Source organism: Nicotiana sylvestris, chromosome 3 (assembly GCF_000393655.2).
Source record: "Nicotiana sylvestris chromosome 3, ASM39365v2, whole genome shotgun sequence".
Classification (NCBI taxonomy): Eukaryota; Viridiplantae; Streptophyta; class Magnoliopsida; order Solanales; family Solanaceae; genus Nicotiana; species Nicotiana sylvestris.
The window spans coordinates 204,399,712-204,416,611 of NC_091059.1; the positions used below are offsets into that span (position 1 = coordinate 204,399,712).

Consider the following 16,900-nt stretch of genomic DNA (forward strand, 5'->3'; position numbering starts at 1 on the left):
CGTTCACCACAATCTTACAATCCGCAACACAAAATCTCAGATTGTTAGTGCCCTTCAGTTGTTAATAGAAGAAGAAAACGAATGAGGAGAAGGATGAGGAGAAAAGGGCTGAAGTTGTTTAAAAGATGGGTACAAGTTAAAACTTTTTTTAAAAATGGGTATAGGTTAAATGGGGGCGACCAATAGGGCGTCCCGTGCAATTTTTACGGTAAAAAGGTCGCTAAGGACTTCGTACTTTTAATATAGTACAGATTAATTTTAATAGTGGGCTATTATTGATGGGCCACCGTATTGGGCCCTGAAAGCCCAGTAAAGTGGCAACCATCTCCCGGGAAAAACAGAGGTATGAGAAAGTCCCTTGTTCCTACTATTTCCTTGCTCCGACTGAAAGTGCCGGTGTAAGAGATTTGGGGAAGCAATGACCGGAGATGGATTATCGGCGAAAATGGCCGGAATGTCCAAAAACCAGCTCCACGACATTATGTCTCAGATGAAGGTACTCCTATATACATATAATGTAGGCGCGCCTTATATGTATGTATGTGTGTGTGTGTGTGTCATATAATCCATACACAAATTCATTGTTGAAGGTTTAATCAAGTTCAATTTTCATTTCATTTCGTTTGTTACTCGTATTATTTTCCTAGAGCTACTTGATAAAAATTGTTGTAAATTATTAGCACTGATTTTCTAATGGGGCTGTTGTGTAGACGCTAGTGGAACAAAACCAGCACCAAGCAAGGCAAATTCTCATTCAAAACCCTAGCTTGACTAGGGCACTCTTTCAGGTTTTTTTTTTACCTTCGCTCTCTCTACTAATTTTACTCGTTTGCTTGACTTTGATCAAGTATCTATTTTGAGCATTATTATTCTAGATTCTTATCTCTTTTTGCTTCCTATTGGTTGTTACAATGCTAAGATTAGTGTTCTAAGTTATCTAATTATTGCAGAGAGTGTAGTTACACCGGCTTATGGTTTCAACATTCTTGTCCTTATAAGTTTAAACTGAAATGGCGTGATTTAGTTTAAAATTTGAAGTCAGATATTTTAATATGTGATCAAAAAGCTTAATCTATGAGAACTGTTTGCCTTAATTTTAAAGTTTAAACTCTTATATAATTTGACATTTAGAGAAGCCTGATGTAGTAAGTGAAATATATCAAATTTCATGGCTAAAACACAGCTTCTCCTTTGTCCCTCGTGTGAACTCTTAGGATAGAGTATAGGTTGGTTTATTGTGATATGGATGGTGTTTTAAGGATTATATTCTGTCTTGTATTGTGAGGCATCACAAGATACTGTGGAAGGTTGGAATAATAAGCTTTCTTAATTGGAATCCGACATATATGAATTTGGAGTTTCTTTGTTGATTTATGATTTTCTGAGCTGGAGTTTGATGATGCGTTTAATAGGCACAAATAATGCTCGGGATGGTGCAGCCCCCACAAGCAGTAAGTAGTGTTTCTATCATCCTTTTGTGAAATATCTATTTTCATGTGTACAATGCGATGCAGATATTTACTTTTTTCTATTGTAGATTCCAGCCATCCAGCCGACAGGAGCATTGAATCCTCAGCCTTCAGTATCTCAGCTTCCACGGTCAAATGTCCAGACCACTACATCGTTGTCAGGGCAAATCGGCATTCAGGAACAAACAAGAAAGCAGCAGCAGAATCAACCTGCTCCAATAGTGCCATCCGCTTCTCGTCCACCCTCAAACCTTCAATCCCCATCCTTGCCGTCTTATCCATTGCAGTCGGTGCAGCAGCCAAAAGGACATAGTGGTGCTCAAGCCACACCAATCTCTTTACCACAAACTTCTCAAGTTCCTAACATGCCATCGCTTCCTCATCATTCTGCTTCACCACTGCAATCTCATCTTCAATCACAGATGCCTCCGGCATCCTCCCAGTTGGAACAACCAATGCAAACTAGTGGCAACCAACACCTCACTATGCAACCACAGATACCACCACAAGTGAGACCACCAATGCAACCTTTCCCCCATCAACTTCACCCTTACATGGGACCCAATAGTGGTTTTCCGCAATCTGGAGCACCTCAGCACCACCATCATTCTCAGCCTACTTATCATGTAAGCATTATGCTTATAGAGGATTTAAGGTTTTCCTATTCCATGCATAAGATGTAAATTTTCCTTTTATCATTCAGCCTGCGCCGAGGCCTCCAGCAAGCATGGGACCTTCTTTTCTACCGGGACAACCACCAGTTCCAAGTCAGCTGCCACCCCAGTCGCTATATCAGGTGCCCTAGTTTTTTAAATCTACGTGACTGAAACTTTATGCCATTGCTAGTGCTGGTTGGTCTTTCTGGCCATGTAAGCCTGATCATTCTGTTTCTTGCTCTGCTAAACTTGGTCAATTCTAATAAGGACGGACCATTGTTAAATTTTAAGTGCCACTTAATAGTTACCTCTTTACCAATGCATGAGTTCTGTGCCAAGTTTACTGTGTTTAAGATTTTCTACTTATCCGTGTTAAATACGTCTATGTCATGATCATTAGGTGTGTGGGATTGTGAAGTAGGATATGTATAGAGGGTTTTTTAGTCTTTGGATAAAAATGGCTAGTAGGGATATAGTCATATAGGTATGCTATGCTCCTCCATTGTTAGCATTCTTTTATAAAAATCTGGGTTACCGACTTTCTTTTACATCCCAAATCATTCCAATTCCCTTGGTCCCTCTAGCCCAAACTAACGATTCTATTTTTCCTATTGTCAGTGTTATTATTTAGCCAATCAAAATATTTTCAATATATTTGGCCTTTTGAAACTACAGATTGCAGACTTTATATACTTAAGTATTATCTTCGATAAAGTTCAAACCTTGACAAAGTATAACTTGTTATCCATTCCCAAATCATCTTTTTGTAACATGGTGTTTCCAAGAGCAATGTTACATGTTAGTTCTGGCAACGGTTCAGAAAGCACGATGATTTTGGTTTCTATTGTTTGAAAGAGAATTCTTACCTCTAACTCACTTTGGAATCTGTCGGCTATTATCATAGGATTTGACGTGCTATCTTTATGTGCTTATATCTAGAGGGGAGGTTCACATTTGAGACCAGAGTTCAATCAAGTTGGAAGTTCTATGCAAGCAGATCGAGTATCTCCTTGGATTCCCAGCTTACCAGAGAATACATCAGGAACACAGCTCCCAGGACCACCACCATTCACTGGCCAGATGGGCCCGAGCAGTCAGCCTTCTAGACCGGCAGCAGTAATATCTGCAGTCCGATTGTTCACTTATTTAGTTTTAGAGATGACTGTTGGTTTTACTTTCTGTTTCAGGCCAAAAATAAGCTAATCTTGTTGATGTGCAGCTGAGTCCGGAGATGGAGAATGCACTTCTTCAGCAAGTAAGGAGTCTGACCCCGGAACAGATTAACATGCTACCTCCAGAGCAAAGGAATCAAGTGCTTCAGTTGCAACAAATGCTCCGTTAATTAGAAGCAAGTGCTGCAAAAGACAATTTTGCGAAGAAATTGGAATATCACTGTCTGGCTAACTGACTTTGCTATTTATCCATTCCTGTAGATGGACAGTGCGTCCCTAGTTCAATGGTTTGTTTCCCCCTTCGTTAAGGTTATTTTTCCTGTCATGTAGTCAGCAAATCATAACTGTTGCTTATAGGGGTGTTGGTGGAGCTCCTTTGTGTAATATATATGTCATCTTTCGGACCCTTTCCTCTTTCTTTTGTATCTATTGTCACTTGCATGTAGCATGGTACTGTATTAGCATAGTTTAATGCAACTCAAATATGAGATTGCGAAATAGTATAGTCGCGTAAGAGCTGTACCTAGTTCCCGAGAGATCCAAAGTGAAGCGGAAATTCAGACATTCATGTCCATGGATAATTGTAAACCTATGTAGTAATTTTTCATGATATGTGGAGGTTGGTACATAACAATGTAACTGGTTGGTCCATGCTTCTCCACTCTTCCCCCCTTCAGTCAGATACCCAAACTGAAGACAAAGATATCATTCTTCTTTTTCTTAATAACCTTATGATCGGTGTTAGATTTGAGTAAAGGCTCGATTCATGCAATAGTGAGATGCTTCCACTTCGATTTCATTAGCCCCGCTGTAACATCATTAGGTAGACAGCAATTAGAGGCATCACTGTGAAAGCAGCAAAAACATTCATTTTATGAACTATTAAGGCATGTAGAAAACTCTCACATATGTTTGACGCTTAGTTCAGCTTATTGTCACATGGCAGTGACATTTGTGTTCTATAAATTAATGTTATGGTGCCCTTATAATAAAACCTAACTTTAAGCTCTTATATGACACTTACCATCACGTCTGCACCTCAGACCATACATATTGTTTGACGTTTGGTTAAATTTCATTTTACCTTAGAGATCCTAGAAACTAAAAGCACAAAAAAGACCTTAGTTAATAAAGTTGCTAGGACAATAGCTAATTAACATCTGCGTTCTGAAGAAAGCCTTTCATTCCTTGGTATCAAGAAACTGTTAACTCTCTGATACTCAGTTCTGCTCGGTGCATATTGAAACAAATCTTCGCAGACACATTCTTGATAAAAAATTTCAATTGCAGTTGTCATTTGCGCTTATGCCCAGATAGATGACAAATGATGTAGTAAAAAGTATTTTTTTTATTTCAACAAAAGGAATATTTTCTTTTCATGATGTAGAATGTATTTTCTTTAATTTTAATGAAGAAAAAGCATTTTCTTTTGTTCCAACAAAATGAGTACTTTATTTTCGTGTGGTAGAAAAGGTACTTTTTTTTTCAACCAAAAAAAATATTTTCTTCTTAGTTATGAAGCACAAATTTCAACGTTTTTGCATGATAAACAGTAAAACAGCACATTAATTCTTTTGAGTTTGTGTGAATTTTTAGAAGAATAATTAAATTCTTAAAGAAAATACAATCCTAAAAACAAAGGGTAAACATGGGGACTTGAGGGAAGGGGGTGAGGAAAGTAGTATAAAAAGTTATTTTCCCAAAAATATTTTTTACTTTCTAACCAAACATTAGAAAATATTTTCCGGAAATTTTTTCCAACCACTAACCAAACAAGGGAAAATAAGTACAAAACCACTTATTTTCCATGAAAACATTTTCCTTCATACCAAACACACCCTTATTCTTGTTATCTTTTCAGTTTTCCTCTTCTTTTTTTCCCTTGATATGTGATGCATCCTTCTCATTGTTTTCTCCATGATTCAGCAAAGTAATTACAAAAACTGGAAGAACCAAAAAGAATGATTGACAAAGCAATTACATCTACACTCGTTACAATGTTCACCGAAGGTCCAAAGCTATGAGTTGATAATAAAGTCTGGGCACCAGCAGACAAGCACTCCAGCTAATCCGTCACTGTACAATTCGGGCCAGTTGAGCTTGGATAATTGCACAATGAGAAGCCCTTACACAATTTGAATCGACCAGTGATCCAAAGGCTCCATCGATGGCCATAAGCAAATACTCAGGAGATTTATTAACCTCATTTATGATCCAAAACCTCAGAAAGATGATTGTTGTGGCTGCAAGATACAGTATCATACTTGGTCAATAAGAACATACAGTTATTGTAGTTGGGAGTTGTAGCACTCAAGCAGTAGTTCACTTTTGGTTAATGTGTTTCTTTGTCATTTCCAGTGTATCTGCAAATATAAAAGTAGTACTGGAAGTTAATGCCACTGTTAGCATGCCATGGGTTAAAACGTGTAGTGAATTTTAAGTGTGTATCCCAACACTTAAACTAAGTAGTTTGCACATACTAGGCATCTTCTGAGAAAATTTGACCAGTATATTCATTTCGAATAGTAAAACCTTGTAGTTTATTCAACGCTTGAACCAATTCTAAAGAGCAACAAGAATATTATGACGGGCATTATGAGGTTTTAAATACAAACAAGTATTTGAGACATTTCGTGTTGCTAGTGGCATCTAGAATTGATTACGAAAAATAATTTCCTTGCTCTTCAAATTTGTTGAACCATTACACTTTTCCCGGTGAGAAGTGCCCTAGCAAACCAGTTCCAATCACTTCGCTTCCTGCCATTTCTTTTTCTTTTTCCATTCGGTAGAATAATATAGGTTTTATAATCATATTGAATATGCATTCATTATTTTTAGGAATAAGAGCTTTTAAACATAGTTTTAATAATGAAGGCATAAGACGGTACGATTACCTCAATAAGACTACAGTCATGATAATGCAGTTCCTCATAAACAATTAGCCATGAAATGTTGTTATCCTGTCTAAATGTCCTCGAGACTGGAGTATTCTGAATCATCATCATTTTCCCATTCAGGATCTTCATCCTCGTCACCATCAGACTCCAGCGATGAAGCTTCATCTTCACTCTGCACACCGAACAAAAAGTAAGTTAATATGAATATTTCACAATCATTATAATTTGATCTTTTCTTCTGGTAAATATTTCATTATTTTGATCCTAAATCCTGAAATTAAAAAGATCAACCCCCCCCCCCCCTCGAGGGAGGACCTCTTCACTTCAAGGAACCATTAACAGTTAAGACAAGAAGAAGCCCTGCAAAGTGGTCAGTTAAAGACAATTCTTGACTATCGTACAAGAAACTTCCAAGATTTTCCTAGTTAGCCAGAGAAATCATTGTAAACTCACTTGGGAAAATTCTGAGACATGATTGAATTGAATAAGTGCCTCCAAGTTGCTATTATTGATGCCTGCATTACCAACATCACCCTATGGACATACAAGAAGAAGATTCAGTTATCGAAAATGTATAGATAGTTGAAAACTTGAAATACGCACTTTGAATTTCAAAAATACTGGTAATCACAGTGTAGCTGCAAATATGTTAGATATTACAAAAAACAAATTTAATTCACAAAGCAACCCCAATTTTTCCAGCGACATTTTTCACGTCTTCAAGAGCCTCTCTTGATGAACGTTAACTAGTTCCACTGGTACTTAACAGATATGAAATATTCCAATGATCTTTTTCTTAATAAGGTAATCAATATCCCACTGATGACAAAGTAAAACTGGAAGAAGATGAGTTCAGACTTGCCTACAGTTTGAATTCCAGAGATATGTAACCAATGCTATGAAAAGATCCAGTTAGCATATAAGATTGGGTGTTATCAAGACGATGATGAATGAAAATCCCTCAGATGTGATCCTTCTTTAGGAATTGTGGTTTACAAAGATCAGACTCACTTCTTTGTTGCATCTCTAAAAGATTCTGAACTGAAATTTTTTACTCAATCTAACTTTAGTCAACTTCCACACATTAGGATTTGGCCTTCTAAGAGATGGCAATCTTAATTTGGGAACATTTGTTTTATCTTATAATATTTAGAACTATATTTCTCTGCAAAAACTACTACATGGTAATTTATAGGAAATATTAATGTTGGAATATATAATATGGTTTTAAGAATATCTTCCAGCTATGCATGATCATTGGCCTTTCAAATATGATTAATGTAAAACACTCTGATCCCACTTTAAGTTTAGTTTGGCAATGTTTTAATGGTTGATAGTAGAAACACATAAGGATAGATTATGCACATATAACTATAAGAATGGATCCAGTTAATCTTTTTGAAAAGCTAATAGAGTTGTAGTCAGAAGCATCCTGAAATGTTTACAAAATGGAGGATTTTTTATATGAAGAAAACCATTTAATTATAAATCGGGTATTTATTTCAAACAAACTGTTAGAATTTGCAGCCCAATGTGGAAATCAAAAGAAAACACCAAGAAATGAAGCATGAAGAATTGGACCATCTGTTGAAGTTGGGACTATAAGTAATCAAGATACGTGAATATATAAGTTCGTATCTGACACATAGGCAAGAGCCCAAATCAAGAAGAAGCAGAGTGAATGGTAACATGACAAACTACAAAGGGTATATTAGCAAACTGTACTACATGAACGCATAATTCAAGGTCAGATTTTATCTTACAATTTGCCTTTTCGTTTGCTCTATCGATGTCTCCAGCTCGGTCATATGCTGACTGAGAGCCTACAAGACAGAAAACAAGCAGATTATCAGTAAAAGGTGAGATAACATCGTTTTTTAATGGGACAGCTGCCATGTATAAGATGAAAAACCTCGTAACGCTGTAGTGCCACTCTACGTTTTAGTGCTTTTGCTTTTGTCAGAAGGTTCCTTGGCCTGAGGCTGATTGGCCGCCTATAGTTCTTCCCCCGGTAGAAAATAAGAGCATAACCTTTTGGTACTCTATCTATTGCCACTAGAATCCCACCACTTTCATATTCCAAAAGTCTAGCTGTTTCTTCAACAAAAGCAAGTTCCTTTTCCTTAGATATTAACTTTACAAGTTCTCTGTGTTTCCAATGCAGATGCATGTTCTCAATAACACCATCAAAGACGCCACGAATACCTGGTAAGTAAGCATATACATGAGTTCTCAGTTAAAAACAGGATGTAATCAACATATTGACCACAGTTTTTGTTACGTCCAAGAACAACGAAAACTCACCAAGTGGCAGGTATGACTTCATTCTTAATCCAACTCTGCGGTACATGACCCTTTCCTCCTCTGTTATTGTTTCCAGATCATCAGAAGGACCAGCAGGAATCCAGGAGTCCACAATCTTAGCTAAAATTTTCTCTGCTTTAAGCTTCTTCGCCTGGGACTGTTCACGCATCACATAAAAACGATTACTTAATAGACAAAGGAATGGCAAAATAAAATTGAGACAAGGCTAGATAAAAATAACTTGGAAACAAGATTAAGGAAATAACTAAAGGAAATTAAATTTGGCAGGACATTTTCAGAAGAGCCAAAAATTTAGGGGAAAAAAAGAATGAAGAAAAATATGAATCTCAAGAGAGTAAAAAAAAATTGAAAAGCAAAAAGCTTTTTGGAAAAACAAAAGCCTATAAAATATGAGGGCATAGTGAAGAATGACAGACAGCAAATTTAAAGAATTCTATAGCTCATCAGTTGAAATTTTCCGATAGCTAGATAGTACCATACTCCTAGATCGCACCAAATTTTTTTTCTTCAATAATAAAAGGGAAATCTGACGGATTTCAAAAAAGACAACCATTTTGCAACAGAATGATAAGATAAACTGCAATAAAGGCAATGGGTTATCATGAAAAAAACTAATGTGAGGAAACTTTAGAAGCGCTATCATTCAAGAGATGTGCTTTCAGATTAGCGGTGAAAAGATATACTTACAAGCTCAAGTTTATGTTCAAGCCGCTTGACTACTCTAGCAATCTTAGCTCTAGCTGCTTCTTTTAACATTTTCTCACGTTCTTCGTCAGATATTTCTCTTCCCCACCGAGCCTGAGCCTCATAAAATTCTGCTAAAGTACCAGCAACAGCCTGTGCATCTGTGGCCAACGGTGCCGGTTCAGCAGGCCCGCTCCGCGTTTTCTCTTCAACATCTTGGATCTGTTTTGTTATCTCTTGCCTTTCTGCTAAAGCAGCCGCAACAGTAGGTGGGAGGAAATCTTTTCCTCGATAAAAGATAATGTAATATTTGTTTCTCAGAAGTAGGACTCCCCCTGTTAATTTCTGAGATACAGCTGAAATGTTAGCACTAATACTCAACAGATCTCCAATTTCAAAGGCATACAAGTATTATGTGCTGCTCAGTGAGGTGTACGTCTGCGGCAAAAAAAAGGACAAATGAAGCTTTATATCTGATATGAACTTCAACTATAGAGAAGCAATAATTTTAAGAAGTACCAAGATTCCTGGAAAAGCCTATTATCACGTCACTGTATAACTGATATCAGTTGATATGTGATTCCAAAATAGGGCACACCCATAACTCATTGGTGATTACTGAAACACTTTGTAGTGTGAAGCTTAAGATGTGTCACAAGATCACATAAGACAAGATAAGGAGTGTGATCTTTGTGGGCGAAAAATTCTGTACAGTCAAGTATCAAGCCATGAAGGGCTAAATACAGAACTTTAGAAGTGGCAGGACAATAACTAAGATGTCTCAGTTCTGTAACGTCTCTTCCAGACGACTTTTCTGGTTCACATAAACAGGATCAGCTTTTTCTTATTTTTTTTCTAGAACTAAATTAGTGGTGTCTGCAGAATGGAAAAGGAAATGGAGAACACAAAGTGGAAGCCGATACTTTCTCCTTTTTTTAATCAGATGGGAGCCAATACTTTCTCTAGAAGTATTAACTTGTAAACATGAAACATGGGGTGATATGACTAACAGCCTAAGGACCTAATTTCATGAAATTGGAATCCCCTCTGACGAAGATAAATAGTACTTCCCAATTCATATGACATCACACAAAGAATCAAAGAAGTCACAGACAGAAGCAACTAACATATAAAGACATTCTTTTCTATTTCTTTTTATTTGGGATAAAATCACATCAAAACATTCTAACACACCTTTAACTCCTCAGCCATCAGCTTGTTGTTTGTATTCTGAATCCCACGTTTGACTGCAATTTTAACAACTAAACTTTTCTCCCAAAGCTTGATTATAGCAGCAGCCAGCCCTTGATGATTTCTGTTTCTTCCTAAAATGGACACCAGGAAGATAACCTATATTGTCACACTAAAAACAAAAACAGTAATGGTACTTAGAGGGTTGAAATTTACCGAGAGCAAAATGACAAGGAAGTGATTTAGCAATTTTCCGTAAATTAGTCATTTCTGCATTTGTTAGGCGTGATCTCATTCCAGTAGGAAGAAGCCGGAAAGGTGTTTTATAGCCAGGAATTGTCTGGGGGAGCAAATCGGCATCAACAGGAATCACCCCCGTACCCCACCAATCCTCATAACGTGGGCCTAAACCATCTAATAGCCTATTGAATTCTGCTTCCTCCTCAGTCATGCTTTGGACACGATGAGGATGAACTTGATTACGATTCTCTATAACTGGATTAGAGCTTTTGTCGTCTTTTGCAATAGATTTATCAGAGGAAACATCAGGAACAAAGAGAGCATTGCCGTTCTCATTCACGGATCGAGATCTCAAAGAAGGCCCCTCATAGTTACTTCCTCGATACACCACCATAACGCTCCCAGCCCTCCATATCACAAGCCCTCCTGTTCGACGCTGACAACCGGGAAAAAAGGAAGTTAGCGCACTGCACCTTTTCTAACAAATACAATATTTAGGTAAATTACAAATGACGATAATTGCTTGCAATATTTACTGGATAATTGCTCGAAAATTGTACTACTATTTATCTTTAACAAGATAATGATTGCATTTTTTTTAATTGTTAGCAAGTTAATAATTGTATTTTAAAACAAATTCAAGTAAATCCACATCTATGAATCTTTATGGAGAATGGCAATCATTACTTTGAAAAGTAATGGACATATGAATAAAGCTCTTTCTTCGTCGTAATGATGATTCCTATTATTGCTTCAGAAGTGCCAAGTTTAATAAGTGATCCATAGGATGTAATCTTGGCCAGCACTAGGACAATATATGAAGAACAAAATATACAAGAAATCTTTTGGACACAAGTTCTGGAAATATTCTAAAGAGTCAAATGAACTCATGCCAAAAGAAAGCAAGACAAATAGAAACAAATACTCCCCCGTCCCATTTTATGTGGCGGCGTTTGACTAGTCGCAGAGTTTACATTTGAGTGGTTATAAATCATCTCATTAAAGTTAAAATGGAAAGTTTAAAGTTAAATTGTTTCTAAATATAAAAATGAGGGTAAAGCCAAGTGCACCAACCTCAACAATCTCGTGGCCAGTCCTCATATCATGAGCCAAAACCTCATGAAACTTGAGCCTAACCAGCTCATTCTTCCTCCACGCATCGTGAATCTTCTCCAACACTGCTCCTGTAATCCCAGCCTTAGGTACACTCACCCTTTCTCTCAAAGTCATACCATTCCTCCTCAGCCTCCTCAATTCCTCATCCTCAATTGTTAGCTCAGCCAATGTTGGTGCCTTCACTGTCCTCCTCTTCCCTCCCCTCTGCTCCTCCACCACCACCTCTCCCTCCTCTACATTCCGTTCCCACGGCAACAATGTATCATCTCCCTCGTCATCATCACTCTCTCCCAATATCATATCCGGTCGGACCCAATCTCTCTTCAGTAAATCCCCTAATTTCTCTTCTTCGCCATTACTCGGCACTGCCGAACTAGAATTCAAATTCGAATTTTCCTCTTCCTCATTTTCATCTTCATCGTCAGAGCCTAATCCTAAATTTCTCAAACGGAGTACAATCCTCTCTATGGCGGTGGTCCCTACTCTACTAGTGTTCTCGTCGAAGTATTTAGTTTCCGTGTTGGAATCGAAGGTTCTAGAATTGGACGACGAATGTTCTACTGAAGGAGATGTGTTGGGCCATTTATTTAGCCAAGTAGAAGAGTGAGATTTGTTTGGCTTGGACTTCACAGGGGTAGAATTGGAATTTGAATCTCGGTAGGGTTTCCGTTGATCCCTGTTGTTGGTTCTGGTGTTGCCGCCGGTGCGGCGAAGAGATGAGAAGGGTTTAAGGAAAAGAGAGAATGCAGGTCGAGTAGAAGGAGTAGAAAACGAGGAGAACAAATGTGGTGGCAATTCTGTGAATTTCGCCGTCGATAAGGCCATTTTCAATTAATTCAGTTTCTTCTTCCTCCGGTTAGCTTCATAGTAGTGGGAAAAATGGCTTCAGTTGGCAGAGCTTTGACGATAAGATATCTATTCGGATATTTTAGCGGTCATATGTACACGTCAGCCTAACCTATTTTTATGCCACCTTTTAACATATATCCTATTTTTAAAAACGATTTATTTCGTAACCAACTAACAAAAAATCCGTAATAATATGATCATTATACCCTTTCAAAACATATAAAAATTGCATCAAGCATACCCAGATTCAAATTCCAGATCTCCTCCGTATCTCCTCCATCAGTCCGTCTCTCTTGAGATCGTCTCTCGCAACCAGATTCAAATTCCAAATTCAAATTCAAATACATTATAAGTATTCAAATTCATTTCCAGAATTCAAAATAGTTTTTGAATTATATATTTTCTGATTGATTGATTGAAGTTGTTTGACGAACTTAACTAATATGCTGAATTTGCATTCTAAATCTGTTTGACGATGAATTCTAACATTTTAATCCGACAAATATGCTAAAAATTATATTAAAATATTATATGAGTGTTTTAATATTTAAAACACATATGCACAAAAAACTTCGGCAGAGGTGCTGAAGTTTTTTTGTTATTATTTAAAAGCTGAAGTTTTCCTATTACACTGGGTAAAAAAAATAAAACATCAATTAAAATTTCATATTGCACAAAAAACTTCGGCACAGGTGCTGAAGTTTTTTAGTTAATCTGTAAAAACTTCGGCTAATGGAGCTGAAGTTTTCCTCCTGCACTGTCTATTTTCCTCCTGCTGAAGTTATTTAGAACGTTTCTAAAATCTTCATCACTTAAGAGCTGAAGTTGTTGTCCCTGCATTCATGAATCCCTGTCATACAGCTTTTTCAAAAAATCTTCAGCTGATATGCTGAAGTTATTAAGCTTATTTCTAAAAACTTCTGCACTTAATAAGCTAAAGTTTTCTGTGCAGCATTCATTAATTATGTCATACATCTTTTTCCAAAAAAAGTCAACAAAAGATGCCTAAGTGATTTAGTTCATTTGTAAAAACTTCAGCACAAACAACCTAAAAATTCTTCTGTTCACTTTCCTAATACTTGCCACTAAAAATGAATCTGCAGGATGAGTTCGATTTGCATTGTTATAACTTTCAATGGGAGTTGGACTCCTGATTTCAAGTACTTGGATCATGATACAAAACTTGTTCTACTTAATAAGCACATATCATTCAATACTTTCCTAAAGAAAATTAGTGAAGTTGCAAATATTGATTCAACCAGATATGCACTAAAAGTATGGTTTGATATGAAACTAAATACAAGCAAAGGAATGCTTGTAACTTCAGATGAAGAACTCAGTACCTGTATACATTTGCTTACAACTGATTCACCCTACAAAAATTGTCATTTCATCATCGAAATAATACAACCTTCAGAATCTGCAGCATTCAAACAATCTCTTGCATATGCGATAGATTCAAAACCTTTTGAACATGAAGTAGGACAGCCAATAATGGAAGTAGACAACGAGCTACAACCTTCTAACATTACAGCTGCTTCAGAATATATAATGCTGCAACAATTACCCCTCCTCCAATAAATTCAAACCAGTTTGTCGATGACCAAGAAGAAGAAGGACAACTAATAATGCAAATTGACAACCAACACACAATCCAACAAACCTTTTTGTTACCTTCTGCAATGATAAGCAACAATGAAGATGAAGTAAACATGGAGAATATACCGATAACATCAGATAGAATTGAAGAAATTGCTGAAAGTTCTTGTGCTTCTCGGAAATTAGGAAAAAGGGTGAGGTAACAGCTGAAAGAATCTCCACCATGTAAAATACTTAGGCACGATGCGTTGCCTGAGAAAGTAAGAGTTGGATCAATTTTTGAGAACAAACAAAACATGACTAAATTTTTCTGCAGCTTGGAGATAAACCAGAAAGTTGAATTCACTGCTGTTAGATCATGTTCAAAGAGATACAAGCTGAAATGCATCGTGGACAAATGTGGTTGGAATGTACGTGCTACCAGAATAAAAAATTCCACACTATTCAGGGTGATAAAATATCATAACATCCATGAATGCTCGGTTGATACAAGAAAATCAGATCAGAAGCATGCTACATCAAATTTTATAAGTGAACAAATTACAAAATATGTTCGAGACAAAAAAATAGAGGTTACACTAGCCTTTGTAGAAAATGAAATGAAAAAGAAATTTGGAATTGACATTGGTTATCACAAGGCATGTCATGCTATTCAAAAAGTTGTTGCTTGCATAAGGGGGTCACCTGAAGAGAACTACCAGATTCTTCCTTCATACCTACACATGATGGTGTGCAAAAACCCAGGAACGTACACAAGCATAAAAGTAGGTAAGCAAAACATTACTAACCATCAGCCTGAAGTTTCAAATGTTCCTATTTGAAAAACTTCACACCTTATGATTTGTTTTTTTGTGTTTCACTGTACAGATTTGCTTACATGTTCTTTGCTCCTGCGGCATCAGTAGCTAGTTGGTCCTACTATAGACCCGTTATTGCGGTAGATGCAACATTTTTAAAGTCCAAATATCGTGGTATTTTATTTGTTGTTGTATCAAAGGATGCAAACAATCAAATCTTTCCTCTATGTTTTGGTGTAGCAGAATCAGAAAACAATGAGGCATACATTTGGTTCTTCGGGGAAATGAGAAAAGCAATTCAAGTCCGTCGTGAATTGGTTTTCTTGTCAGATAGAAACCAATCGATTGCAAATGGGATTAGAAAAGTTTTTCCTGAAGCTCACCATGGTATATGTCTCTATCACTTTGAGAAAAATTTAAAGCAAAGACATGCACAAGCCACGATAATAAATCTTTTTCAAAGTGCTGCAAGGTCATACAAACGTGAAGATTTTAATCAGTTAATGTCCCAACTCAAAAGTATTGACAAGAAAACATACAATTACATAATGAAAGAACCTCCAGAGAGAGGTCTCGATCATGGTTCCCACAGCGACGTTATGATATGCTAACAACAAACATGGTAGAATCAATGAATTCCGTTTTACTAAAAGGGAGAGAAATGCTATTTTAAGAATGTTAGATTTCATCCAAGAAAAGTTAGGAGAGTGGTTTTACGAACGGAGAAAAAAGGCAAATGAAACTTTTCACAGAGTATCAATATGGGCAGAAGAAGATGACTAAGAAGATGGACTTGGCTTGTAAAATGTTTGTGAGTATATTTATTAACTTCAGTTTTTTATATCTGTTGCAGTGATTTACTGCTTACATTTAAAAAAAATCATACTTTTTCTTTTTGAAGCAACAATACACTAATATAGTTTTTCTTAATTTTTTATTTCTTGTTAGGTGTTCAACCTTGATTCAATGTTGTTCAGAATAAATAGTGAAGGAATCGAATTCATTGTGGACTTAAAGAAGAGAACTTGTGACTGTCTGAAATTCCAACTTGATGAATTGCCTTATCCACGTGCACTTGCTGCTATTAATAAGAGATATCTGCAGAAATCTGATTACTGCTCAAATTGGTATTCAAAGGAAATATGGTTGAAAACATATGAAGGATATGTGAATACCGTGGGAGATCAAAAATCATGGGATATACCACAAAATGTACAATCTGAGATCACAAAACCTCCCGATGTAGAGATTTTACAAGGAAGAAGACCAAAGAAGAGGCATATACCTATGACTGAATCAGTACCATTCAAGTCTACCAAATGCAGTCGATGTAAACAAGTTGGGCATAACAGAACAACTTGCTTGTCTTCTCCAGCACCTCATCCATATTCAAAGAAACACACTGAAAAATACTCCAACCTTTAATAATCCTTGGTCTGAATTTAGACTTTCATTATTGTATGACATATTTGAAATGTGATTTTTTCATAGGAATAAAAAAGAAGAAGCTCTTGGACTATTTTATATACTGCTAAAGTACAAATCACTCATTTTTGTTGCGCAGACTTACAGGTTTTGTTGCATTTTAAAAAAGTACGCAATGATTTCTACGAGAAAAAACTTTAGGTTACAGTATGTGAAATACATATCCTTAACACAAACACACACACATATACACACACTCACACAAACACACATACACATACAACACACAAAATAAGGGCATGTACAAACAAAATCTTCAGCATCTCTAAGCTGAAGTTATAGAAAATGAACTTAATAACTTCAGCATATTCATTAATGAATATGCTGAAGTAAACAAAAAAGCACAACATAAAAACATAAAAAAGAATTACAAAAACTAAACATAAAAACCAACTAAGAAGTATAAAGCAAATACTAACA

At 36.5% G+C, this 16,900-nt stretch overlaps 3 protein-coding genes across 4 annotated transcripts; 2 read left to right on the forward strand and 1 right to left on the reverse strand.

Annotated features, from left to right (window-relative positions):
* The first annotated feature begins 345 nt into the window (after positions 1-345).
* On the forward strand, positions 346-3,742 carry LOC104218259 (cleavage stimulating factor 64). The gene is made up of 7 exons (XM_009768706.2): positions 346-496; positions 711-788; positions 1,413-1,451; positions 1,538-2,095; positions 2,173-2,265; positions 3,065-3,241; positions 3,345-3,742. The coding sequence occupies exons 1-7, from the start codon at positions 419-421 to the stop codon at positions 3,465-3,467; spliced, it is 1,146 nt and encodes a 381-aa protein (XP_009767008.1). The 5' UTR covers positions 346-418; the 3' UTR covers positions 3,468-3,742.
* A 1,225-nt stretch (positions 3,743-4,967) lies between these two features.
* On the reverse strand, positions 4,968-12,654 carry LOC104218268 (CRM-domain containing factor CFM3, chloroplastic/mitochondrial). 2 transcript variants are annotated; one of them, XM_009768715.2, is made up of 10 exons: positions 11,709-12,654; positions 10,611-11,070; positions 10,398-10,528; positions 9,207-9,548; positions 8,499-8,655; positions 8,107-8,399; positions 7,958-8,017; positions 6,648-6,728; positions 6,192-6,366; positions 4,968-5,660 (listed from the first exon to the last, which is right to left on the reverse strand). In XM_009768715.2, exons 1-9 carry the CDS (start codon positions 12,573-12,575, stop codon positions 6,262-6,264), a joined length of 2,496 nt encoding a protein of 831 aa, XP_009767017.1. In that variant the 5' UTR covers positions 12,576-12,654; the 3' UTR covers positions 4,968-5,660; positions 6,192-6,261. The 2 variants fall into 2 exon arrangements, with proteins under 2 accessions (XP_009767017.1, XP_009767027.1); XM_009768725.2 differs by having other exon boundaries at positions 4,980-5,540.
* Positions 12,655-14,227: 1,573 nt separating this feature from the next.
* Positions 14,228-16,420, forward strand: LOC138888593 (uncharacterized). The gene is made up of 4 exons (XM_070170484.1): positions 14,228-14,397; positions 14,515-14,946; positions 15,066-15,591; positions 15,944-16,420. Exons 1-4 carry the CDS (start codon positions 14,228-14,230, stop codon positions 16,418-16,420), a joined length of 1,605 nt encoding a protein of 534 aa, XP_070026585.1.
* Positions 16,421-16,900: the final 480 nt, after the last annotated feature.

Coding starts and splice junctions, on each gene's coding strand:
- LOC104218259 (XM_009768706.2), top strand. CDS start 419: ATGACCGGAGATGGATTATCGGCGAAAATGGCCGGAATGTCCAAAAAC. Junction 497..710: donor ACATTATGTCTCAGATGAAG/GTACTCCTATAT, acceptor GCTGTTGTGTAG/ACGCTAGTGGAACAAAACCA. Junction 789..1,412: donor TGACTAGGGCACTCTTTCAG/GTTTTTTTTTTA, acceptor TGCGTTTAATAG/GCACAAATAATGCTCGGGAT.
- LOC138888593 (XM_070170484.1), top strand. CDS start 14,228: ATGCAAATTGACAACCAACACACAATCCAACAAACCTTTTTGTTACCT. Junction 14,398..14,514: donor AAATTAGGAAAAAGGGTGAG/GTAACAGCTGAA, acceptor ATTTTTCTGCAG/CTTGGAGATAAACCAGAAAG. Junction 14,947..15,065: donor GTGTGCAAAAACCCAGGAAC/GTACACAAGCAT, acceptor TTCACTGTACAG/ATTTGCTTACATGTTCTTTG.
- LOC104218268 (XM_009768715.2), bottom strand. CDS start 12,575: ATGGCCTTATCGACGGCGAAATTCACAGAATTGCCACCACATTTGTTC. Junction 8,656..9,206: donor TTGAACATAAACTTGAGCTT/GTAAGTATATCT, acceptor ATGCGTGAACAG/TCCCAGGCGAAGAAGCTTAA. Junction 8,400..8,498: donor GAAGTCATACCTGCCACTTG/GTGAGTTTTCGT, acceptor CTTACTTACCAG/GTATTCGTGGCGTCTTTGAT.